At 37.2% G+C, this 27,973-nt stretch overlaps 1 protein-coding gene across 6 annotated transcripts in view; it reads right to left on the reverse strand.

The window, feature by feature from the left end:
- Positions 1 to 27,973, reverse strand: part of KLHL32 (kelch like family member 32) — a 333,784-nt gene that overhangs the window by 214,063 nt on the left and 91,748 nt on the right. For 3 of the 6 annotated variants that reach the window (XR_011166280.1, XM_069077191.1, XM_069077192.1), the window contains one exon: positions 3,896 to 3,983. The exons of the other annotated variants lie outside the window; for them this stretch is intronic. Coding sequence is in view for 2 of the 3 variants with exons in the window: in XM_069077191.1 (XP_068933292.1) it covers positions 3,896 to 3,918 (23 nt within the window). In the remaining variant the exon portion in view is untranslated. The remainder of the gene's footprint in view (positions 1 to 3,895; positions 3,984 to 27,973) is intronic. 6 annotated transcript variants of the gene reach the window in all.

The following is a 27,973-nucleotide window of genomic DNA, read 5'->3' on the forward strand; positions in this document are numbered from 1 at the left end:
ACATTTTCAAATATCTGCACACTCAACAGCATTTTATTTTAAAATTCATGTCGACTTCTATACCCATGCTTACTTAGTATTTAAATATACAAAAACATACATTCAGAAATAGTCATTTTGTGCAACTAGTTTTCAAATAAGAGGATCAATAGCTAGATGACATTTGCATATCAAAAAGACCAAGTACCATTAAAAATCTATACTTTTCTTTAACACTATGTTCTGCATTTAAAAAGGGGAATATTTATAGTGTCAATACAGATATTTTTTCAAATAATTTCATCCAGCTTTTCAAGAATTTAATAGTAATAAGATTATACATGATTATCTCAATTCTGTTTTCTGGTATGATAAACCAGAGGGCCCTTCTTCTTCCTCTACTTTTCTCAAGAGGTTTTCATACAAATGAAATGCATGAATGTTCAAAGAAATTTATTCATCTTAGTTGGCAGGTTGTTAAAAAGCTCTTATAATAGAACCCAACTTTATTTTCTGAGAGAATATTTCTTACAAACTACATCTCAAAACACCCTACAAAGTTAAATGCTACCTGGCAACAAAGAATAAAATATAGGACAAAGCAAATAGGAAGAATATACAACATATGTTTAGTGCATATCTAAGAAAGTATGGAATCAAGTCTGAAAGTAAAGAATCAGAAATATAAGGTATGATCCTAAAGGGGACTGATTTTTTTTAAAAGCAACATATCACAAATCACACATCCAAATGGGTTCTATCCTTCAGAGAAAAACCATACACACATTCTGATGCTGCCCTTCATTTCTCAAAAACATTTTAGGAATCAATTTGCAAACCAGTTGATGAAATACAAAAGAAATCCATCTCTTTATTTCACAGTCATATCTCATTTTTGACCCAATAAAGTATAACCCTTTGTTATTTCCCTCCTTATTTCCAGTCTTGACTGGTCATTCTCAGCTTATCCCACCCTCTGATTATCCATATACACCAAACTTTCTCTTCTGGGACCTCTTCTCTGCTCCACGTACATTCTCTCTCTTACTGATTTCATCAGTCCATGGGTTCAATTATCTCTATGGAGATGACCCTCAGATCTACCCTTCTACTATTATTTCCCATTCGCTGTTTGGACAAACTGGCCTTCTTCCTCATCCTCATCCTCATCTTCATGCACAATGCCCTCTCTCTCATTTCCATGCTTCTGCATTGGCTGTACTCCCCCAGGCTAGAATGCAGTCCCTTCTAAAATGTCTGCCTCTCAGAGATCTTGGATTCCTTTACTAGTCAGTTCAAGGAGCAGCTTCTATATGGATTCTTTGCTTGGTCTCTCTCCAACTGCTAATGCCTCCCTCCCCCAAACTACCTCTATCTACCTATCTGTCTGTCTATCTATCTATCTATCTATCTATCTATCTATCTATCTATCTATCTAAATAAATATATAAATTTATGTTTATATATACTTATATATGTCTCTTCTGCTACAAGTGCCTTCTCTTTGAAATTATTTTCCATTTGTTCTGCATCTTGTAAGTGCATAGATATTTACATGTTATCTCCTCCATTAGAATGTCAAATCATTTGAGATCAAGGACAATGCTTTCCCTTTTCTTTGTATCCTCAGCACTTAAACGCTGGTCGATTTAATGATCTATGTATCCACTCCATATTTCTCTCCTGAAATCCTGCATCACTAACTGCCTACTGGACATTCATAAATGAATGCCTCACAGGCATCTCAAACTCAACATTCCATAACAGAATTCATTATCTTTCTCCACAAATACATCCCTCTTATTTATGTCAAAGGAACCATCACTCTTCTAATCACCCACGTTTGCAACTGCAGCACTATCCTCGCCTTCCCACTTCCCCCCACCTGACATTTATGAAACATTTGAAAGTCCTGTTGATTCTTCCTGAGCTGTACATCCCTCACACCTGTCCCTTCTCTCAATTTACATGGCTACCTCATCACTGAGTTCAGGCCCTCATTACCTCTCCCTTGTACTATTCCAATAGCCTCCTAATTGCTCTCCCTGCCTCAAGTCTTTCCCCTCCCTGGGCCATCCTCCACACAGCTGCTAACATTGGTATTCCTAAATTACAAGTCTTGACTAAATTACTCACCTGCTCAATAAATTCCGGTGATTCTCTATTAGCTGAAATAACAAATACAAACTCCTCTCTGACATTTCAAACCCTTCATGGCCTGACTTAAGCTTACTTTTCCAGCTACACTCTCCTTCATACCCCCTTCCATCTAGCCAAACTAACCTTCTCCTCACATAGTGCAGCCCTCCTGCCATCTCTGTGCCTTTAAACAGCCTGTCCACTATGCCTGCAATGCATTCCCTCTGTTCTCACACCTCTCAGAATCCCTAATTTTCTTCAAAACTTAACCCAAATGTTACCTACTGTGTAAAACCATTTCTGATTCCCCCAAAGGCTAGCTCCTACACATACACACAGACACACACATACACACAGAATTACCTCACATTTATTTTGTGTATATTTTGTGTGTGTGTATACGAACACATATGTGTGTGGATACAGATGATTAGAGACATGTCTACTAATACAGACATATCAGCTAGGTGGCTCAATGGATACAGCACTGAACTTGAAATGAGGTAAATGTGAGTTCAAATCTAGCCTTAGGCACTTACTAGCTGTGTGATACTAAGCAAATCATTTAACCTTTATTTTAATTTTCTCATCTGTAAAATGAGGATACTAACAGTAACCACCTCCCAGGCTTATTGTGAAGATAACAAAAGATACCAATTGCAAAGTTTTGCAAACCTCAAAATGCAATATTTATTATATGTATCACAGAAACACACATATATGTTATTTTGCCCTGATAGAATAATAGTAAAAATAATAACAACAGCTTTTATATACTGCTTTAAGGTTTGAAAAGTACTTTACATATGTTATCTCATTTGTAGGGTAGGTATTTTCACTTTCATGTTCATAGCCCCAGCACAAAGCACATGGGCTGGCACACAGTAACCAATTAATAAATTGCTTGTTGACTGATGTATCACCAGACTTGTTGCTGAATGATGTTTGCCTTTTTCCAAAAATAAAATCCCTAAAATACAATGGCTTTTAATTATTGAGAGGATCCAAAAATCCAATTTTTAAAATGTTGGAACAACAGTATTTTAAGAATGTGGCGCCTTCTGAATGAGCTTCAGAGAAATAATAAACAACCAGTTGACTCTATAACCTCTATCACATGGTAAAATCCTCCACTAAAATTCTCCAGTACCTCCTCCTGGTATTCAAGTGACAATGGGATATCAAAGACTTTTGTCAATAAAGTTCAAGCTCTATTAGGCCCTACCCCAAGTTGGAAAGGCTTCTGGCATGGACCTGGTAGCCAAATGCCATCCAAGAGTTGGTTTAGTTAAGGCTGGAAATGCTGTCCACCAAGTGACAAAGCCAAGAGAACATAAATTTCTTGAGGGAAGAGATTGTTCTGTTTTTGCCTTTAATTATGTAGCACCCAACAGGATGCCTGACAAGACAACTCAAGAAGACAAGCTATTAAGGTACGGAAGGCTAGCTACTGTCTGAGCTTGTGGAGGGATTACCCGTATCCCTAAATTACAGATATCTTGAATTCCCAAAGCATATACTAAGACATCAGTCACGTTATTTTCATGTCACACCTGATACTGGCAGAGTTAAACTCTTAGAAGAAAGGAAATGACAGAAGAATGGTCTAAAAAATACTTTGAAAAGAAGGGATGGTTATAAGCAACATAGAAAAGACCAAAGCATTCAGTCTTTGTGCTATATTAACAAAAGGTCTAATTAGTGAAGCTGGTTTATGTTTCAGTAAAGCTTCACTTTAAATGGGCATGATGCCCTCAAAGAAAATTCAGCACTATACCTGAGGCACCTCTCAGATGGCATTCTGAAATTTTCTGCTCCTGTGTCTCTGCTTTAAAACCTTTTGAAGGAATAAGCAAGCATTCCAGCTGAACAAAAAAGAAAGAAAAAACATATTAATCTAAAAAAAAAACCAACTTAATTCTGAATCTTCATGAGTAATGGTAATCCTAAGAATCTCAAAGGGGTTCACTGGGTATAATATATGTCTGGTAAGGCAAAGTCCCAACTATTAGGCTACTTTACTAAGTTAGATATGATTACAAGTGTTAAGGTTCTATAATTTTGCATATTCTTGGAACTTCTCAGAAATTTCCTCCTCTGCATTATGAAGGGGGTTGGACTATATGGCCCCAAATAGCTAAAGCAACAACAACCTTTCTATGCAAACATCTTGAACTTGAGTTAAGTAAACGTCTTGAACACTGAGCTAAGAAGGGAGGGGCAGGGGACCAATAAGGGAAAGGAAAAAAACTTTTAAAATAGAACCAGAATTAAGACTCCTACCCTTTCAACCCAGGCTTTGATTGAACTTCCACCTTATCTTACCCTGTCCCAGACTCACTCCACCACTTCCCAGTCATCTCCAAGTCACACTACCTCCCACACACTCTTTTTTTTTTGGGGGGGGGGTTGGAGGGGAGAAGGCATGGCAATTGTGGTTAAGTGATTTGCCCAAGGTCACACTGCTAGTAAGTGTGTCAGGTGTCTGAGGCCGAATTTGAACTCAGGTCCTCCTGACCCCAGGACCAGTGCTCTACTCCTGCACCACCTAGCTGCCCCCTGTGCACTCTTTATAGTTTTTCCCTCCTCTCAGTTTTCCATGGCTGCTCACCACTTAATGCTGCCTTTCCTGTCAGAACAGAAGACCCTCGAGGACAGGCATGATCTTACCTATATTTGTATCCCCGATAATGAGCACAGTACTAGTATGTGGCATGTAATAAGTGTTTAATAAATGCTTTTTTATTAACTCATTCATCAAAATCTCAAGCAACATATTTACGAATAAGCTTATCTTCCCACAAAATAACTGACCCGCCTCCATCTCACTTTCTACACTTCTGAGAATATCACTATAGATTCACAGCAAGAGTCATCTTTGATTCTCCCCTTTCCCTCACCATACAGAAATCATCTCCAATCTTTCACTGACCAGTTGTATGACCCTAGGCAAGTCAATTCAGTGCTCTGGCTCTCACTTTTCTCATCTCCTCTATATAATAAAGGAGTTGGACTAAATTATCTCAGACTTCTTTCAGCTCCAATGTTCTATGATTCTAGGTGGCCAAGTTCTATTAATTTTACCACCTCACAATTTCTTTTATATCTGTGTCCTCCTTTCCAGTCTCACCATAACCACCCTAGCTTAGGTCCTTAAATCTTGTTATCCAGACTAATGTCACAGACTTCTAACTGGTTTATACATTTCTAGTCTCTTCCCTTTCTTCTTCACTCTATTTTACTCTAAGTAATATTAACATAGTATTCTGATCCCATGAATGTTCTACTCAATAATAAAAAATTAATCTTGGCACTTAAAATCCTCTACAATCTGGCTCCAACTTACATTTTCAGTCTAATAATGTACTCTATGTATTCCAATCACATCAAGGTATTCTCTATTCCTATTCTCATCTGCTTTCACCTCCTTCTCACCTTCACCAATATTATCCTCCATCCCTACAAAATACTTCTTCATCCATTCTACCATTTCCACCTAGGGAAATCCTTCTCTTCCTTCAAAACCTAGTTTACATGGCACCTCCTCCATGCAGTTCTCCCTGATGTCACCAAGAATATCTCTCTTCTCAAATTTCTCATACCATTTTATTCAAATCTCTCAATTTGACTTAATAAAATTCATTAAGTACCTCCCATGTGCACTGTGCTAGATACTGGAGATATAAAGACAAAAACAAAACAGTCCTTGCTCTCAAGGGACTCACATTCTACATTCCCTATTTTGCACTTAATATAGTTTCACCTTGTACTACCATTATTTGGACACACGTTCCTACCCCATCCTCCTTAGACTGCAGGCTCTCTGAGAGCATGTCTATATCTCACCTCTCTTTGTGTTCCCTAATTTTAGTATACCTTACACAAAGCAGGCACTTAATAAATGTTAGTGTTTCTTTTAATAAAATTGAATAAACACTGGAATCATAGCAACACAGAATCTGAAAGACAGAAAGAGACCTCAGAGGTCATTAAAGCCTTACATTCTAATATTGCAGACAAAGGAGAGCTCATTTCTCTTTTACCATTTTATTACTTCCTTTGCAAATGTCGAAATGACTGAGCTGAATTTTAAAATTATCCCTCGTCTTGGCTGAATTATTTTCCATATAAAAGTGAAGTTGTGTAGAGAAAACATAATACCAGTAATGGGCTAGCAAATGCAGACACTCACCCAACTACTGAAAAATTAAAATAGAAAATATCACAGAACATACAAAAGACACAAAAATGCATAACAACATGAAGAAGAGCTTACAAAATTGTCAGATAGCAAGTACGGGTGCCTATATGTACTCCCATAAATGAGTCTTTTTATACCCCACCCACCCACCCACCTCCTTTCACTGTTTAATTCTAAAAGAGATGGGCAGAAGTTATTCAAATCAAGTGACACTTTGTCCATCCACTATCCTAGGAAAATTGTATCCATCTTTGAGATTTTCACCTTGATTTTCTAATGAATACCAAAAGTGACATGAGTAATCAGTGACAAAGTTAATTACAATCTAGATCTTCTAATCCTTCTACTTTACTTTGTCCCAGACAGGTTATGAAAAATATTACTTAGTGAGTATAATAGCTGCATGCAAGGAATTATAATAGAAATTGTGAGTGGAAGTGTCAGTCTGTGTAAATACACTTCAGGCAATCTAAAGGCTACAGCCTGCTAAGACCTGGAACATCTTCTTCCGTTGTCCACTGATTTATAAGAAATTTTAATCTCTCTGTCTTTATTGAGTTCCGTGATTTACAGTCATAATAATATCACTGAGAGAACACTGGGGTTTAAGATGGGCTTTGGTAATGACATATAGATTGGGATCACTAACGGTTCTATGTAATTTTCTTTTCTTTTTCTTTTTAGATGGGAAATTGCGGTTAAGCAACTTGCCTAGGGTTACACGGCTAGTTTTTGTGTTAAGTGTCTGAGGCCCGATTTGAACTCAGGTCCTCCTGACTCCAGGGCTGGTGCTCTATTCACTGTGCCACCTAGCTGTCCTTCTATGTAATTTTCTACCTCAATATCTTACTACTACTCAATCCTGGGCCTAACTCAATTTATCCATCTGTAGAACTTGTCCTTGATAAAAAAAAAAAAGTAACAAGGATTACAAATCTCCTTCTCCTTTATAACAGTGCATTCCCCAAAGGCCCAACCTCTCCTCTAAAGATTTTTCAGGAAGCAGCCCCAGAGAAATGTGAATAATCTCTCCCAGCTATCAAGAAAGTTGAGGTAGGAGGAAAAATTGAGATGAAAGAGAGAAATGAGACCGCACTGAATGCTGGTGCAACCTGGACAAATGGCTCTAGTAAGCACCATGTCCCTCCATGAGGTTAAAACTAATTTAAGAGAATTAATTTAAAAAGAAAACAATATTTCAATAACATCATGAAAAACCTAAATGTGAATGCAGGGGCTGTACAAAAAGATGGTGTGCAAAAACAAAAACATAAAGGCGCTCTGGCACTGAAATTGGTTCTGTGATATGTTTTTTAAGCTGTAAAGTCAAGCAAGCACGGGTTAGAGGGTGGTCATTCCATGAGAGGCAAAGGCTCAAGGGGCAGGGGTATCCTGGGAGTGAAGGCTACAAATACCATCTGCTGGAGTTTCAGAACTGTGGCCATCAGCAAGACTTTCACTACAGGAGGGAGAATTACAGAGGACAGCTGTGCTGGAGGCTAAACCACAGGAAGCAGATCTATGGCTGGCAGGGTCTGAGATGACTGACAATCCCCTAGGAATTTATTATTAGGAACCAAGTAGAGTTATAGGAAGTGGAGAATGAAGAATCATGGGGAGCAGCAATGCCCTGCCCCATCTCTTAGCCTTTTCTGAAGCATCATCCAGGGCAAGACTATAAGAGAGAATGTATAGATTAGTGATATGATTTCCCAGTGGGTCAGAGGAGTCCTTGCTGCAGACAGTTGTTTGTAAATAAAATTATTTTTTATGCCTTCAGACTTAATAAACCTGAGCAAAAAGAAGTCCAAAAGAAAGAAAAGTAAGGTAAGTCCAGTAGGGGAATCAGTACATATTACATTTGTCTATAAGATGAGTCCTTCAACCCTTTTTATTAATATAAATCTGTGTAATCTGACAAGAAGTTCTCTTCATAAAAAATATATTTTCCTAAAAACTTCATTAAAACATTTTGTCAATTATGTGGCTATGGGTCTTTAAAGTTTATAAACTTCACTCACTTCAAGGGTAGCTGATGGCAAACCTTCCAAGACTGCCAGATATTGAAATAACAAGCCAGAAGTGTGAATCATCCCAAAATGTACGTGGACCCTTTGTTCCAGAAAGCCTATGATACAAGCATTACATAACATTGTGCTAACTACTAATGCAACTGGCTACCTTTTAAAAATTACATGTCATAATTTATGTAATGATTTTGTTTTCCATTCACTTTATTTTTCCATTGTAAATAGATAAAGCAATCTTTTCACTGAAGAGACTCTATAGTGCTCTGGGGCAAAATGCAATTAGTGCAATGTCATTTGCAATGAGCAGCATTTCAAGAACCTCACCATGAAAAGGAATTCCTTTTGTTTAGATATTTTTTTTATTTTGGCAGAAAATTATATAAGAAAAATAATTCTTCTTGGTTTTCCTTCAAAAATAAAGGATGGGAGGAAACCTATAAACAATAATAGACCCTGACAAAATCTTAATGCTTTCATTGACAAACACAGAATTTTCATTTTTTTATATATTGCTTTATTTTTAAAAATGAGTAAAAGACCATAAGACAATATGGAGTTATGTAGAGAACATTGGAATCACAGAATTTTAGAGTTGAGGAATCTTGAACATGTGGTTCAACTCCAATATCCTATAAAGTAAACAAAAGGATATGGGTAGTAATTGTTCAGTTGTTGCAGTGAAGTCCAAATCTTTGAGACCCCATTTGTTTCTTTTTTTTATGTGAAGCTTTGGACCAGCTTTTACACTCTCCTCTCTTACCCTCATCAAGAGGCTCCTTAATTTTTTCTTCACTTTCTGCCATCAGAAATGTATCATCTGCAAATCTGAAGTTATTGATATTCTCATGGAGATCTTAATTCCAACCTCTGATTTGTTTAGCCTGGCATTTTAAATGATGTACTTCACACAGAAGTTAAATAAATAAGGTGATAATATACAGCCTTATTGTACTTCTTGCTCAATCTGAAACCAATCAATTGTTCCATGTTTGATTCTAACCACCGTTTCTTGACCTGCATACAGGTTCCTCAGGAGACAAGATGATAGAGTATTACCATCTCTTTGAGGAATTGCCAGAATTTGTTGTGATCCAGACATTCAAAGGCTTTAATGTAGTCAATGAAGCAGAAGTAGATGTTTTTCTGGAACTCCCTTACTTTTTCCATAATCCAGGGAATGTTGACAAATTGGTTGCTAGTTCCTCTGCATCTTTGAAAACCAGCCTGTACTTCTGAATTCTAAATTCACATATTGCTGAAGCCTCACTTGCAGAATCTGAAGCATAACCATGCTACTATGTAAAATGAATGCAACTGTTTGGTAATTTGAAAATTTTTGGCATTGCCCTTCTATAAATTGATCTTTTCCAATCCAGCAGCCACTGCTGAGTTTTCCAAATTTATTGTCATATTGAATTCAGCACTTTAGGAGCAGCACCTTCTAGGATTTTAAATAGCTCAGCTGGAATTCTGTTGTCTTTACTGACCTCATTGTTAGCAATGATTCCTAAGGGTCTTTTGACTCCTTTCTCTTAGGATGTTTGTCTCTAGATTAGTAACTACACCATCATGTTAAGCTCTTTCTTGTATAGCACTTTTGTATATTGACAACTCTTCTTAACCTTTTCTACTTCTATTAATTTCCTACCATTTTTGTCTTTTTCATGCCTATTTTCCAATAAAATATTCCCTTGATGTCTTTAATTTTCTTGATGAGATCTCTTGTCTTTCCCATTCTATTGGGTTTTTTTCTATTTCTTTGCATTGCTCTTTTGAAAAAAAAAAGTGTTATTTCTCCTTACTTTTCTCCGAAATTTTGCATTTGGCTGGGTATATCTTTCCTTTTCTCCTTTACCTTTTGCTTTCCTTCTTTCCTCAGCTATTTGTAAAGCCCTATCAGACAGCCATTTTGCTTTCTAGCTCTTCTTTTCTTTGGAATATTTTTTTGTTGCCGCCTCCTGTACCATATTGCAAACCTCTGTCCACTGTTCCTTAGGTATTCTATCTACAAGATCTAATCCCTTAAACCTATTCATCACCTCCAGTTCATATTTCTAAGGGAGGTTATTTAGGTCGTACCTATATGGTCTGATGATTTTCCCTACATTTTTTCAATTTAAGTCTGAATTTTGCAATAAGAAACTCAATCTAAGTCACAGTCAACCCCAGGTCTTGTTTTAACTGACCATATAGAGCTTTTCCACCTCTGGATGCAAAGTGTATAATCAATCTGATTTAGATACTGACCACCTGGTGATGTCCATGTGTCCAGCTACCATTTGGGTTGTTGAAAAAGAGCATTTGCTATGACCAGTGAGTTATTTTGATAAAACTATTAGTCTCTGTCCTACTTCATTTTGCACTCCAAGGTCATTATTGCCTCTTATTCTAAGTATCTTTTGATTTCCTACTTTAGCATTCCAGTTCCCTAAGATGAATGTTACATCTTTTTTTTGGTGTTATTTCTAGAATATGTTATAGGTCTTCATAGAACTGATCAACTTTGGCCTCTTTAGTATCAGTGGCCGGAGCATAGATTTGTTTTACTGTGACAATGAATAGTTTACCTTGGATTCAAACAGCTGTCACTTTGTCACTTTTGAGGTTATACTCAAGTACTGCTTTTCTCACCCTTTTATTGACTATGAGAGACACTCCATTTCTTCTATGGGATTCTTGCCTATAGCAGTAATATGTAATGATATGTAATATGTAATCATATGTAATGATCACCTGAATTAAATTCATCCATTTCCATCTATTTAAGTTCACGCTGCCAAAGATGTTGATGTTTAAACTTTCCATCTCCTGTCTGACCTTACTTCACCTCACCTTACCTTGGTTCACAGATTCCAGGTTCCAATTAAATCCTGATCTTTATAGTATCAGACCTTCCTTTTCTCACCAGACACATCTGCAGCTGAGCTTCCTTTCAGCTCTGACCCATCAACTTCATTCTTCCTGGAGCTGCTTGCAGTTGTCTTCCACTCTTCCCCAGGAATGTGTTGGACACCCCCTGACCTAAGGGCTGATCTTTTTATGTGACTTCTTTTACTATTTTAATACTGCCCAGGGGTTTTCTTGGCAAAGATACTCAAGTGATTTGCCATTTCCTTCTTGAGTGGATCACCTTTTATCAGAACTCTACACTATGACCTGTTCATCCTGGATAACTCTGCTGGGCATACATCACAGTTTTACTGAGCTACACAAACCTCTCAGCCCTGATAAGGCAGTGATCCAAAAGGAGCTTGGGGGTTTGTCTTCCCCAGTTAGAACAGATGCTCCCTGAAGACAGTCATAGTCTATCTTTTTGCTGTCATTTGCATCACTAGTACTTAGCATAGTAAGCACTTAACAACTTAACAACAACTTCATTTCTTCTTTCCAAGTCTGTTCTTTATAATGTGACATTCATTTATGACTGTTTTATAACTGTTTTTGAATTTACATTGTTGCAGTCATTGTGTATATTGTCTACTTGGCTCTGCTTATTTCATTCTGAATAAGTATACAAGAGTCTTTCCAAGTTTTTCTGTGTTCATCATGTTTATTGTTTCTTACAACAGAGATATATATTCCATAATGTTTATATACCACAATTTGTTTTCACTAAAATTTAAGTCCTTTCTTTTTCCTCTAGTGGGAAGGTAGGATGTCTACTTTTATTTAGCAGGGTTTTTTTTTTCCAAATCTGAATTTTGTTAATAAAAAGAAAATGAATTTCACATATATTTGTTCTTTTGTAAATGAGCATTCATAATAGTATCAGAAAAACTCTCACAATATCATAGGGTAATGACCTTCGGGATCTTATTAGAAACATGTCACTGTTAATATTCTTGTCAGAATCAGTATGATAAAAATGAAGAGGATAAAGCTACCTTGCTTTCTACTCTAACAAGCATACCACTAACCACTGTGTGTTTCAGTTTTAATCATACAAAGGATAAATATCCTTCTAGAAAAACTGCAAGCATTTTAATGCTACTAAATTGGAGTCCATAAAAAAACTTTTTTAAATCTGTGTTTTTGTAGGAGTTAGAAAATAAAAGAGGTCATAGTGAATGAGTTCTAAAGGTTAATCAGCTATCAAAGGATGTTCTTTTTAAACTAATCAATTAATTAATTTTCTTTTCAAAATTCACTCCTGTAAGATTTTGAGCTTCAAATTTTCTCCCTCTCTCCCCCCTGACCCCAAGACAACATGCATTCCCAAGACAACAACTCCTTCTCCCAATATGCCCTCCCTTCTATCAGTTCCCCCCTTATCCTATGGGGCAAGATAGATTTCTATACACCACTGCCTGTATATCTTATTTCCCAGTTGCATGTAAAAACAATTCTTAATATTCATTTTTAAAATTCTGAGTTCCACATTCTCTCTCTTCCTCCCTCCCCAACTACCCTCACTGAGAAGGCAAGTAATTTGAAAAAGGTTATACACATGTAGTCATGCAAAACACTTCCATAAAAGTCATGTTGTAAAAGGCTAACTATATTTTACTCTATCCTATCCCACCCCACAATTATTCTATTCTGTCCTTTGACCCTGTGCCTCCTCAAAAGTGTTTGCTTTTGATTTTCCCCTCCTCCCATTTGCCATTCCTTCTACAATCCCCCCTCCTTCTCCACTTCTCCCCTACTTTCTTATATGGTAAGGTAGATTTCCATACTCAATTAAGTGTGCATGTTATTCCCTCCTTAAGCCAAATCCAATGACAGTAAGGTTCACTCATTCCCCCTCACCTCTCCCCAATTCCCCTCCAATGTAAAACTTTTTCTTGCCTCTTTTTTTTCTGGAAAACTTTTTATTGTAGGTGGAATGGGACACAGTTGGACACAGTAAGTTAGATGATTCCAATTTTGTTGGCAACATCTAAAGCATCATAATCTGGAGCAAGATGGACATAGGCCTTTTCTCCATCAGGCCGGATCAGTGTGTTGACCTTGGCCACTTCGATATCATACAGCTTCTTTATGGCCTGCTTAATGTGAAGCTTGTTGGCCTTGATGCCCAATATGAAGACAAGGGTGTTGTTGTCTTCAATCTTCTTCATTGCAGACTCAGTGGTCAAAGGAAACTTAATGATGGCATAGTGATCAAGCTTGTTTATCCAAGGGGCACTTTTACTAGGGTATTTGGGCTGCCTTCGAAAGTCTTAGTGCTTTGGGTCAGCAGAAGGTGGGGGATGTTCAAATCTTCTTTTTGTGGCTATGGACACCCTTCAGGACCACCTTCTTGGCCTTCAAAGCCTTGGACTGGGCTTCTGTCTTGGGGCAGACAATGTCTTCCTTCTTGACCTTTGGTGCCATCTTGGGGGAAAGGCTTTCTTGCCTCTTTTTTTTTTTTTAAAGCAATCGGGGTTGAGTAACTTGCTCAAGGTTACACGGCCAGTTATTTCTGGGTGTGGTGCTAAGTATCTGAGCCCAGATTTGATCCCCAGGTCATCTCGACACTGGAGCCAGTGCTCTTACTCGCTGAGCCACCTGGCCGCCCCTTTTCTTGCCTCTTTTATGGGAGATAATTTACCCTTTTCTACCTCTCCCTTTCTCCTTCTCCCAATATATTCCACTCTCACTCCTTAATTTTATTTTTTAGATATTATCCCTTCATATTCAACTCACCCTGCACCCTCTGTGTAAGTGTGTGTATTCCTTCCAACTACCCTAATGTTGAGAAAGGTCTCATGAGTTACAAATATCATCTTTCCATGTAGGATTGTAAACAGTTCAACTTTAATGAGTCCCTTATGATTTCCCTTTCCTGTTTACCTTTTCATACTTCTCTTGATTCTTGTATTTGAAAGTCAAATTTTCTACTCAGCTCTGGTCTTTTCATCAAGAATGCTTGAAAGCCCTCTATTTCACTAAATATCCTTATTTTTCCCTGAAGTATTATACTAAGTTTTGTTGGGTAGGTTATTCTTGGTTTTAACCCTAGCTACTTCAACTTCCAGAATATCATATTCCAAGACATGTCATTTATTAAAGTAGAAGCTGCTAAATCTTGTGTTATCCTGATGGCAGTTTTACTTGATAACTTCTTGAAAAATGATGTCTAGGCTCTTTTTAGATCATGGCTTTCATATAGTTTAATAATTTTAAAAATTATCTCTCCTGGATCTGTTTTCCAGGTCAGTTGTTTTTCTAATGAGATATTTTATATTGCTTTCTATTTTTTCATTCTTTTGGTTTTGTTTTATAATTTCTCAACTTCTCATAAAGTCATTAGCTTCCATTTGCTCCATTCTAATTTTTGAAGAATTATTTTCTTCAGTGAGCTTTTGGACCTTCTTTTCCATTTGACCAAATCTGGTTTTTATGGCATCCTTTTCCTCATTGGTTTTTTGAACCTCTTTTGCCATTTCTGTTAGTCTATTTTGTGCAATTTTCTTCAGCATTTTTAGTGTCTCCTTTACCAGGCTGTTGACTCATTTTGCATGATTTTCTTGCATCACTCTCATTTTTCTTCCCAATTTTTCCTTTACCTCTTTTACTTGATTTTCAAAATCCTTTCTGAGCTCTTCCATGGCCTGTGACCAATTCAAATTTTTCTTGGAGATTCTGGATGTAGGACCTTTGATTTTTTTTGTCTTCTTCTTCCTTGTCACCAAAATATGATTCTATAGCCTGATTTTTTCTGCTGTTTGCTCATTTTCCCAGCCAATGACTTGAGTTTTTAGTTCTTTGTTAAGGTAGGTCTCTGCTTCTAGTGTGGAGGTTATACTGTCCCAAGCTTCAGGGGTTTTGTGCAGCTATTTTCAGAGATTCTAGGGATCTGTAAATTTCTAGTTCTTCTAAGTTTGTATGATTAAAGGAGAGGTGCTTACTCCTCTCCTGGTCTGTGTTCTGGTCTGTGAGTGACCACAAGCACTCTTTTCTGCCTTGGAACTGTGAGGAGGATTCCTTCTCCACTGTCACCACAAATTCTACCACACTAGTGTTCCTCCTCACCCCAGGATTGCCACCCAGTACTGTGACCCAGATCCCAGCAGAGGCAAAGCAGGAGAGTCCTGCCTCAGAGTCACCAAAGAGATCCCTGCAATTCATCTCTAATCAGCCACTGAATCCCCCCACCATCTGCGGGCCGATGAAGAAGGTGACAATGGAAGGTTTTGTCCTGCTAATAATCTAATCATTTTTGCCATATCTATTACACACACTAGCTAAAGGTCTTGACTCACTAGTGATCCTTTCAATTTCAGCCCCTTCTCCCATCCCCATCTCTCATTGTTGGACTGGTACTTAGCCTAGGTCAAACTATATCAGCAGTTTTTGGTGCTACATTTTGGAAGGAGCATTGACAAACTTTAAAATGTCTAAAGTAAAGTGACAAAGATGATGAGAGGGACTAAAATGGATGCTATTCTCAAAATCAACTGAAGGAATGAGGAATATTTATCACAGAGAAAAATGATAGGAGACATCATTTTGTGCCCTCAAATATCTAAAGGCTGTCATATGGAAAAAGGAACAAGAGTAGTGGTGATGAGGCTAACAGTAAATGTGCCCATTTTAAGTTTAAAGATATGAATTTATACAAATATTTATCAGTTGATCCCTTATAAAGTTCAAAGGTAAGTTATAAAACTTTTGTATTATCTGATTTTCTACATAAGTTTATGTTTATGTGAGTTAATAATAGGTATCTCTACCCAGGGATTTGTGGCCAAAAATTAAGTTTGGGGGTACAAGGAGTAATTTTAGTAAGCTGAGAAAACTTAAGTAAACCCTCAAACTACTTAACTCCTATTTCATTTGTTTCCTTTTTCTCCTAAAAAGCAGGAAGATCTTCAGACTTGGAAGAGAGCAAAACAGATATGATAAAAGAGTCCCTAAATACCCTCAATTTCAAATCACCAAGCTCAAAAATGTGACTTCCAAATTACCAAAAGATGTTGGGGATGTGAATGGGCAGCTAGATGGCACAGTGGCAGAGTGCTCTTCTTCCTGAGTTCAAATTTGACCTCAGACACTTACTAGCTGTGTGACCCTGCTATGTAAGTCACTTCACCCTGTTTGCACCTCAGTTTCCTCATCTGTCAAATGAGCTGGAGATTGGCTAACCCTTTATTGCATCTTTGCAATAAAACCCCAAAATGGGGTCACAAAGAGTCAGAAAAATGACTGAACAAGTTGCAGATACAAAAGCTGTGCCTCTATCAGAAGATTATGGGGAACAGTAGAGGTGTTGCAAGGATGGAGACAGGTAAAGGTATGCATTATGAAGAGGTACACAAAGGCAAATTCTTCAAAATACAGGTTAGGAGCTTAACTGTAATAGCTAGCAAAATTTTATAATACAAAATAGTTTATGAGCACTTAGAAAGGCAAGTGATGATGATTATAAGCAACATGGGTTCATCAAGAACAAGTCATACCAGCCTAACTCAATTTCTTATTTATATATAGGTTGATCATTGGAATGTCATAAACGTATTAACACCTAGATTCCCAATAAGTTATATGACAAGTATCTCATGTTATCCTTATAGATAAGAAAGATGTGGAGAAGATAGTAAATGAGGTACATTTATAACTGTTTGAAACCATCAACTACATAGAAAAAGTGGTAATTAATAGATTAAAGAGATAATGTATGGAGTGGTCTCCAATGTAGTGCTCCTAGGGATGCTGGCTGTTCAACATTTTTATCATTGATTTAGATAAAGCACAGATAGCATACTTATTAAATTTGCTGGTGACACAAATATACGTTTTTAGGACCCACAAAAATCTTAATGATTTGTAATGACAAGGTCAAATTTATTAAGACAAAAATCAAATAGGGACAAATATGAAGTCCTATATTTGGACACAAAAATCAGATGCCCAAGTTGATGGGAGAGGACATGGGTAGATAAGAGGTTCTTCAATTGATCCCTATGGATCATGGTCTCTAGTCTATCATCATGGTCATCTTCCTCTGGATACATGTGAAATTTTCAAAGACAATCTTAAAATGACACACGGTGGAACCAGCATGGTGCAATGGAAAAAAAAAAACACTGTATTTAAAATCATAGTACCTGGATTTTTAATCCTGACTCTGTCACTTACTAACTGTGTGATCTTGGGCAAGTCACTTAACCTCTCTGGGTCTCAGTTTCCTCATTTGTAAAAAGAATCTGTTATACTAGATGACCTCCAAGTTTTTTTCTAGTTCTAAATTTGTTATCTCATGTAAAAAGAAAATGGGGATTTTAATAGATTACAAATTCAGTATCTGTTAACGATAAGATGTGGCAATTAAATTTACCAGTTTCATTTTGGCCTTTACTACTGGAAAAATGGTATCCAAAACAAAAGATAACAAACCTCCTGCTCTCTGCTCTCCTTAGGTGAAATCTGGGTGCCAGATTTTAGCATAGTCATTGACAAGTTAGAGTATATTCAGAGAAAGATGGTCAGATTGTTGAAAGAACTAGAGATCTTTCGCTATGATGATAAACTTAAGGAATTAGGGACAGTTAGCCTAGAGAAGAGCATACTTAAGGAATTGGGCCTGGTGGAGAGTGAGGAATGATAGCTATTTTTACAAGCTTGTCATGTGGAAGAGAAATCTGTCTTATTGTTCTTTGCCTTCTGAGGTCCCTTCCAACTCAGATTCTGGTTCCACTTAGCTCTAAAGGACAAAACTAGGTAACAGTGGAAGGTAGATAGAGGCAGATGTCAGTTTAATCTGAGGGGGAAAATTCCTAACATTCAGAACTGCCCCAAAGTAAAACAAGCTGCCTCAGGATTGCAAGGTCCTCATCGCTGAAGGATTTCAAGACGAAGCATAATGGCCACTTGTCTAAAAGGTCAAGTAGGCTTCAAGTACAATTGGGACTAGATAACCTCTGAGAGCCCTTCCAGCTTTTGAAATTCTGTGATTAAAGTATCTAATTTCATTCTATATCCTCAAAAGAGGATGTAAACTTTCACAGCAAATATCTGAAAATATATTAAAGTAAGTAATACATCTTTCGATCTCTTTTTAGGCAAAGAATTCAGAGGGACTTTCTTCACAATATTATTCGAAGAGCTTGGAAGGTATTAGAATTCCCATTAAAATGTGGAAGCTATGCTTCTGTACTAAGGGAGATTTCATACACAATTTAGACATCCTTCAACCAGTAGATCCATGAAGCTTTTCCCAGCAATTCCCGTCCATTTTTCAAAGGTAGAGCTTTTGTATTTAGATTTGCCTTAATCCCTGTTCTTTCCGAGACACATACACACACAAAGTTTTGAACAGCATTATCATATAGCAGGTATTTAGCCAATACTTGCTGAGTGCAAATCATTTCTAGGTTATATCCCTGATACTGGTGCAAAAGAAAGAAAAAAAGAAAAAGCACTACATTTGTTTAAGAACTTTGAGTATAAGTTTTCCCTCCTGATGTTTCCTCTGCACATTCAAATAAGAACTGTTTTGAGACCATAAACAGCATAAAATTTCATAAATGAGTTTCAGGTGTAGTACAAATGTGAACTGAAAGTACCTTCGGAATATACACACTAACGTATGTATATGTATGACTATATGTATGTGTGTGTGTATATATGTATGTATTGCTGGACAGAGTCTCTAGCCTTTCCTCTATTTTAAAAATTAGAATGAGTACTAAAAAGAAATTGCATTGAGTAATGGAAAAACAAATGAAAGTGTTCGAGACTAGATAATGAAACATCTGACTCCTCTCCTAGCATAGAAACTTATTTATTATTATTAGTGGGGAGCTACTAAAAAAGAATTTTGTATACATTATCAGATGTACTCTTCCATCAGATATTTTTAATCAATTGTTTTTTTTGTCACAAGAGAGGGTTCACACTGGAAGGGGAAATCACTGTGGTGTAAATACCTAAGGAATCAATAAAACATTAAAAAATAAGGTGTCAGGAAAAAGCTCTTAAGATTGTTTAGTTCATCATTATTCTCTTTTAATTTAATTTCAGTGAACATGCTAACAATATTCAATGTCTACTTAAAATCCTTCTACCAAGGTAAAAAAAATTCTTTTTGCAGAATAAAAAAAGAAGTTAGCTTTGTAAAAGAATTTCAAGAGGACTGCATGAGTCTTGCTATTAGGGGCTATTTTAAGTATTAACCTTTTTATTCTTATAAGTTTAAGCTTTATAAAGATTCCTTTCAGACAAAATTCTCAAAGTGAACTTTGAAAATACGATAGCAAGAGGGGTAGAAATTAAAACAACTTCAATGTAGACTTCCGAATAGTAAGTTGAGTGACCATTATGCAGAATTTGGGGATTTTAAGCAAATATTCTAAATGATTGCATACAAGGAATGAATGTTATATATCCTTTCATTGCTAACACTGTAAAGGGGGAAAAAATTGGTCTCTTGCTGCTTTTACTAGTTTGATAGCTTTAACATAAGATCAGCTATTTGACATTTCTAAAAATACTTGATTATCATACTAGTATATCCTTTAATTCAACTACACAATCCTTTATTAATTACTTACCATGTGCTAGACACTGAAGATACAAAGACAAGATTAAAAAATCCTACCCTAAAGGAACTACCATTCTACTGGGGGCTCAGTGGGGAGGGTAGTAGATAAAAGGTATACACAGATAAGTTGATATAAAATATTTTGATTGAAAGGAGAAAACTAACAAAAAAAGGCAATCTGGAAGGGTAACCTACACTGAGGCTTGAAAGAAAGCTAGGATTCTAAAAATCAGAGGTCAGAAAAGGACACATCACATGAATGGGAGAGAGTCTGGGCAAAGGCATAAAGACAGGACATGGAATGACAAGTTGAAGGAATAGTAATTAGTCCAATTCAACTGTAATTCTGTGTGTAAAATAGACCGAAGCTACCTGGTTAAAGACTTTAAATGGCAACTCAAGGAGTTTATACTAGAATCAGTAGAAAACAACTGATGATTTTTTTGAGCAGAAGAGTGATGTGGTCAGTCCTTTACTTTAGGAAGACTATACTGGCAGCCATGTGGAAGTCAGATTGCAGAGAGAGGAGAGACAGGAAGTTAAGAGGACAGTTAGAGGCTATTGTCACAGACTGGTACAAAGGTAATCAAAACCTGAACTATGGTGATAGCTGTGGGAGAGGAGAGAAGAGATCCAAATAATGTTGCGTTGGTAAACTAACTAGACTTGGCAACTGCTTAAGAAACGGGGAGGAGGGGGGTAAGGGTGAGTGAGGAGTTGACAGATCATGAACACAGGTGATTTAAAGTAAGTGGTACACTCAACAGAAACAGGGAAGGCAGACGAGCAGGTTGGGGGGGGAGGTGAGGGGGAGAAGCAGGGAGGTGGGACTTCTGGGTTTGAAATGCCTACAGGACATCCAAGTACAGAAAGCCAGACAGCATGGGGGTAGTAGGTTAGAGAGGTATGGTCTGGTCATGTAGATTTGGGAATCATCTAATAAGAAATTATATTGAATCAACGCAAACTGATATTACTGAGGGAGGGTTTAGAGAAGGGAAAAAAGGTGGCAGCAGGCAGGGGAGGGGAGGAAACAAGACAGAGTTCTGAGGAACTACCATGGTTAGAGAGAAGACCGTGGATACTACCCAGCAAAGGGAAAGAGGAATCAAACAATCAGACTGGAAGGAAGAGAACCAGGAAAGAGCAGAATTGAAAAGGCTGATGGAGTAGAGTACATGAGCACCTTAAGAATAAGCACTATCTTTTATTTTGTTTGGTTTGTTTTTCCCCCTTTATTTATACCCCTAATGCTTACACTGTGTTTGGCCATAGTAGTTGCTTCATAAATGCTTACTGACTGAGATGGGGGTAATAAACAGTATCAAAAGATGCAGAGGGGTCAAGAACATAGACTGAAAGAAGGCTATTGGATTTAGGCTTTAAGAGTTCATCACTAACCTTGAAGAATGCAGTTTTGTCTGAAGTAGGATTCAGAAGTGATACTGCAGGGGTTGAGGAGTAAAGTGAAGTAGAGGCAAGGGCAGTATTTTGTAGATGGATTTTTCTAGATATTTTAGCTTGGAAAGAGAGGAAAGACAGAGAGAAGAGGGTCAGTGAAGGATTTTTTAATGAAAAACAGACACGGGCATATTATAGGCACCAGGAGAAAGAGCTAAGTATATAAAGAGAGGATGGAGATGAAAGATAGTGGGTGACTGATGAAGGGCACAAGCTTTCTGGGAAGCCAAGAGTCATGAAATAATAATAATTAAAGGCATCAAGTAGAAGGCAAAGAGTAGATAGCAGAGCATCAAGGAGAAGTATAGCAGGCTTCCTCTCCCCCAAAAAAAACAATGCTCCAAATAGATCTAGAAAGTGCACCAGACTGAGTCCTAATTAAGAAATCCAAGACATATTTCCAACCCAGGTGATCACAGGGAGCCAAACAAGAGATCTTTGGACACTGAGGCTGGGCTCTGGGCAAGAACAGACCTTGAATCGTTCCAGCACAGGAAGAAGCTGTGTCATACATCAGGGAAAGAAGAGATCCTAGGACCAAAACACAGGGGCCTAAATTCCTATAGAAGGCAGAAAGAGATGTCTTTTGGCAGCTTTGCCACTCACTACCCAGTTCTGAGTCATAGAAACAGGGCAGACTGAGGAGGGGGCTTAAACCGAGGTGTGGCATTCAAGGGTAAGGAGTAGAGTAGGGCCTCAGAAGCAACAGTCATGTGGCTCAGACCCCAGAAGCAGAGCAGGGTCTCAGTTCTACCTTCTAGCCCACTCTGCAGCCTGAATAGGAATAAAAAGGGAAGAAAGTCCAGACTAAAGGGAAATAGGTGGGAAAGGGGAAAAGAAAGAAGAGGGAATCAGAAAGATGGTAAGTTTACAGAGTTATTATTCCTAAACAAAACAAAGGATACAAAAAATAATCATAGCTTCTTTTCAAGGGGCAAATAATTGGAAACTGAGAGAAATTCCATCAATTGGGGAATGGATGAACAAGTTATGATATATAAATGTGATATAATACTATGGTGTTGTAGGAAATGATTGAAGGGGTTGGTGTCAGAAAATTTGGATTAATTGATGGAGTGAAGTAAAGAACCAGGAGAACAATATATACAATAACAATAATGTAAAGACGAACTTTGAAAGACTTAGGAACTTTGATCTGCACACTGACCAATCAGGAACTTTGATCAGCATAATGACCATGACCAGTCATGAATTCAGAGGGCTAATAATGAAACTTACCTACCCCCTTCTGATAAAAAGAAAGACTCAGTATAAAAGGAGCCCTTTAAAAAAAATATGGTCAATGCAGAAATTTGATTTGCTTGACTACAGAAGTTTGTAAAAGGGATTTTGTCTTTCTTTTTTTTCTCAACAGCATTGACTTGGGGGGCGGGGCGGCCCAAGGTGGGGGGCGAGTAGCAGTGGGAATCCAAGAGAGAAGAGGTAGAAGGAGAGAAGGTGGATTTTTGCTCATTGAAAAAAATTCAATTTTTTTAAAAAAATTAAATATCAAGATTTTAAATTGTAAAATGAATAGAGGGAGAACAGGAAATACAAACACTAGAAATCAAACCTGGGTCTCTATTGTACAGCAAACCAACATTACATATGCTCATTAGCTTTAGCTCAGAGGGAAATAACTATGCAGTGAAAGATTAAATCTGTTTCTACATATGAAATAATCAGGGAACATGAAGTGACTCCTGGTCACTATTTTATTATGTATCTCATATATCTAAGTGGTCTAGTGAGTCAGGTGGGCAAGGGCAGCTCTGTCTTGATTCCTCACCTGGCTACAAACCATAAACTTTTTCCCTAAGCAAATCTGTGCCTGGATCGAGGCCAGCTCCCATCTGTGTTTTCTTTCCTTTGGTACAGAGCTTTGTGAGATCTCAAAAGGCAGCTAGCATCTTTCTTCTTCCCAGGCACCCAAGCAGCAGGGTGGTAGTTACCAGAGCAGTTGCAGCGACAACAGCTACAGAAATAAACAATCTTAAAGGAAGTTGGCCCACAAAGAGATAGACCTCTGGAAAGAGAGACCTTTTGATGTTGATCATATTTTTCAGTAGAGGTGAAATGTAATATAGGAAATTAGCAGCTATTGCAAAGAAACTGTAAATGTGCCAACAAGACTTGTGTTTACAATTGACTGCACTACTAATAAATGACTGGATCCTGTTATCATTAAACTATAATTCTATAATGATTAACATTCCCTTTTCTGATATTCTGTTTGGGAATAAAATTATGTATTCCCTACTTGATTCATGTTTATACTCTGGCTAACTTTTAACTTAAGGATATTCATAGCAGTAAAGCAGTTAGTGGGAATGGTGTGGGATTCAATCAATAAACATTTATTAAGTTCCCACTGTGTGCCCGGCATTGTGCTAAGTGTTGGAGATACAAAAAGAAGCAAAAAACAGTCCCTGCCTTCAAGAAGTTTACAGTCTAATGGAGAGGACAACATGCAAACATACACAAAGTTATATATAGTATGAATAAAAAATAATTAACAGAGAGCAGTCCCTTCACCAAGCCCTCTCCTACCTAAACTGTCACTGAACCAAGATAAGAAAAGTACAAGCAAAAAAGTGGATAGGATTCTGTCATTTCATTACCATCAGTTAACTACTTAACATAAGACACCTACTTTTGTCAAAATAATCAATGCCACAATTATAAAATTTCTGAGATTTTTTTTCCTTTTAATCGTTGTCATGAAAATTTTCATCACAAAACTTCTCAAATCTCATTATTTGAAACTGTTTTCTCCATTTCCATCTCTATAGCTCTGACACTAAAATTTCTAGGCATTTTCCTTGTGTACTAATTATTCTTGAAAAGCGTTTTTTTCTTACATTTTTATTACATTCTCTTCTGCACAAAACACCATCTCCTTAATATTAATTACCAAGGTCTCAGAAGAATCAAAAGTAACTCAAAGGGGTAACTTACTTATCTACAAGGATTTTTACACAAATAATTGTGTGAAGAAATCAGCAAAGATGTATATGACCAGAAATATAAGTGAGCTGGCAGGGAGTGAAGATTACAGATAGCAAATGAGCAATGTGGTAGCTCAAACTATTCAAAGGACTAGAGAAGGCCTCCAGTTCACTGGTTAAATGAATTAGTTAATAAGCATCTATTAGGTGCTTACTATGCTGCAGGCACTGTGCTATTTGGGGTACAAATTGGGATACTGATATAAAGATCAGACAAGCCATGCCCTTTTAAAGCTTACATTCTCCTAGAGAGATGCTATACTTTCTTGGCTAAGTAAACATATGATATATACAAAATAAACATAAATTGATCTTGGTGGGAGGGAGGCACTAAAAACTGCAAGAATCATCAGGAAAAGTCTCCTGAAGGATGAGGCTCTCAGATGAGGGAAGCTAGGGGGTCTAAGAATCTAGGGGTTCCAAGAGGCAGAGGTAAAGAGGAAATAAATTCCAGGCATAAGAAACCATCTGTGCGTAGCAACAGAGGCAGGAGATCTAATACTGTGTGCAAGGAGCAACAAGAAGGCCAGTTTGACTGGAGACTAAAGAGAAACCACCCTAGAACACTGGCTATAGCCAGATTGTAAAAGACTTTTCATGCCAGATAGAACAGCTGACTAGGGTCAGTCAATAGGGAGCCACAAGAACTAGGTCCTCTATGAAGGGTTCCTCAGGAGGCACAGATGAATATCATACAGGATGAAAAGGCATGGACATGTTATAATTTCCACCAATAGAGGAAGTACTCACACTACAGAGCTCATGGAGCCATTAAATTATTAGGAAAAAAAAATGTGTCATATTAAAACCGCTAATTTGGAAGGTTTATGGAGATGGGAAGCATATCTTATTTAACTTTGAATCACTTTTAGATGTAGCAATCATTATACATACTTAGGTACTTGTCAACCAATTCAAAACACATCTACTTGCCATCTCATATTGTACATTTTTTTGTAAATATTTTCTCAATAGCTCCCCCACTGAAGAACTAGCTAACAGTCTAGAGAGACTTCATTTAGTTCTTTCATACCAAGATACCACTCAAGCTGTCCATTTCTGTCCTGTCTTTGCTTCTTCCCTACGTGACTCACCCAACTCATTTCTTGCTTCAAATGAATCTTTGGTAATATCTTTGATGCATTTTTCTAGTACAAATCACCACTGGTAACATGCAGAAGCCCACTTTTGAAGACCCTGTGCCTTTTCACTGCCCTTTGGGCTATCTGTAATTATAATTCTTCCAAGATCATGTCTTTTCATAAGTCACTATGTCGATGTAGTATCACTGAAACATAACTAAAGTAAAAAAGATGAACTTTTCCAGAAGCAAGCAATCTGGGATCCTCCAAAGTACTCTTTCCTAAATGTAACCAAACCTGTGATCTCCTCTTCCTGTTCACTTCTCAGTCCACCATCCATCTGTAGGACTTGTACAAAGCATGCACATTGATGGACTAATTCACTGAGCTACATAGATCCATGTGGATAGAATGATTTGGGAAATGTACATTTTGCATATGTTCAATTTTCCATTGTGGAAAATTAGGTCCATTTCTTTCATGATGTTGTTGATTACACTGAGGGGGCTTTATACTATTCTAGGGTTTAATGTAAGACAAGGTCATAATCAACTGTTAAGTGCTTCCTACAGGTCAGGCACTATGCCCAAGCAAATAGACAGCACAGTGCATAGAGAGCTGGGCCTAAAGTCAAGAAGACCCAAGTTTAAATTCAGCCTCAGACTCTTATTAGCAGTATGACCCCAGGCAAGTCACTTAACCTCTCTCTGTCTGTTATTCAACTAAAAAATTGAAGATAATGCATACCAAACTATCTGATCATCTTAATTATTATGCCTTTTTACTATGCAATTCAAAATTGTAAATGCCCCTTTTTAAAATGTAAATTTGAACCTCTTTATGTTCAGAATTACAAAAGCTCAGGTGATCTAGAATAGTAATATTAACAACAATAAAAAGAGGAGAAAAAGGAGAAACAGAAGAAAGAGGAGAAGCAGAATTTATGTAGCATTTTAAGGTATGTACAGCACTTGTACAAATATTATCTCATCTGATCTAAAATAATTCATTTAGTAAAGGTCAACCAAAATTAAATTTAAAAATTTTTTTAAAAATTTATATACCTGTGTATTTTATGTAAATATTTATGCAGGTCAAATTCAAGTATTTCCATTATGTAATATTTAAATGTATGAATATATGATCCCCAGATAGAACTTGAATCAGTAGCAGAGTCAAGGATGATTAAATTCAGATTCCTAAGAGCTACAGAATATATCATTTCTGCCACGTTCACATCATTTTGGAATAAAATGAACATTTCTTCCTATAAAATCTCAAGTCAGTGATTGTGCTCTTTTTTCCCTGAAGTTACACTGTATTTCCTTAACTATATACATGTTGTTTGACTCCAATAGAATAAAAACTCCCTAAGGAGGATAGAGAACTGTTTCAGATTTACGTTTAACTTCCCAATACCAAGCAGAGTACCTTATATGTAGTAGACATTTGATAAGTAACTGAGGAATTAAATTGAGAGGAACATCTGAAATATTCTGTATTGGTAATGACATTCTGACTGCATGATAAGCTTCATTTGGCACCTATGATGCTGACAGTGACTAGGCAGCATCACTGGGCTTTATCCCAAGTAATGGCAGTTACTTGACTACCATGTGAACGGAGATCAAACACACATACATCCTGGAAGCAAGACTTCAAAAAAGGTGGCTCTACCCAACAACAGAGCAGAGCCCTAGCAGAACAGAATTATCTATTTAAAGAACTGATGATAAGTCTCACCTAATGCGAGTTATTGTCATTATATATTCATTTGCCATAGTTTGCTACATTAATACAGTGCATAAACATAAACTTGAACTGACTCTACTATGAAATTGTTTGGTAGGTTAATAATTGCTGAAATACACTACTGATGCACCGGTAAGTGACCCAATCCTTCTTAGCCTGTGTTGTGAATTCCATGAGCTCTGACCCAATGTCAGAAAGAGATGGTCTTATTCTCCATAACCCTAAAGTACTGGGGTTCTAGAGCAGGGCACACACAGTCTATATGTATGTTTGGGGGATGATAGTTATGATGGAGGCTAATGTCAGTTTCAAGAAAGATGAAAAAAACTAAAGCAACTGACATAAAGTATGACCCATACTAAGCAGAAAGATATTTCTAGTAAACAAGTGAAAAGAAGAAGCTGAGTTCTAAGAGATTTCATGAGAAAGTGGAACTAAAATGGAACAGGAGGAATTATCAAGCACAGGTAAGAAATGGCTGGGGAAAATGTATGGTAACTAAGAGAGCAAGTTAAAAAAAAGTCAAGAATGCTCCAATGAAGGCCACTCTAAAAACAAAACAAAAAAAAAAAAAAACTACTTATCTGAAGGAAAAGGGAGGAATCTTGGAAGTCCTGAAGAAAGAGGGAGATTGCAAATGATGGATGAAAAGAAGAAATGAAAAAAAAAATATTCACTCTATGGTCATGTTCACAGGATGTTGTTATCCCTGGGCTTCTGAAACAGATGCGCTAGAAGGATGAGGGAAGAGTTGAAAGAAAGACCTCCATCTAAGTGCTAAGATGCCTTCAACAGTTTTCCTCAACCATACCCTACTCCTGCTACTTAGTTCCAACCTGAAGGTGGGGTGTCTG

This window comes from Petaurus breviceps, unplaced genomic scaffold (genome assembly GCF_028583685.1).
Source record: "Petaurus breviceps papuanus isolate PSGF00001 unplaced genomic scaffold, PetGlider_PUasm1.0 90977, whole genome shotgun sequence".
In the NCBI taxonomy this organism is placed as follows: domain Eukaryota; kingdom Metazoa; phylum Chordata; class Mammalia; order Diprotodontia; family Petauridae; genus Petaurus; species Petaurus breviceps.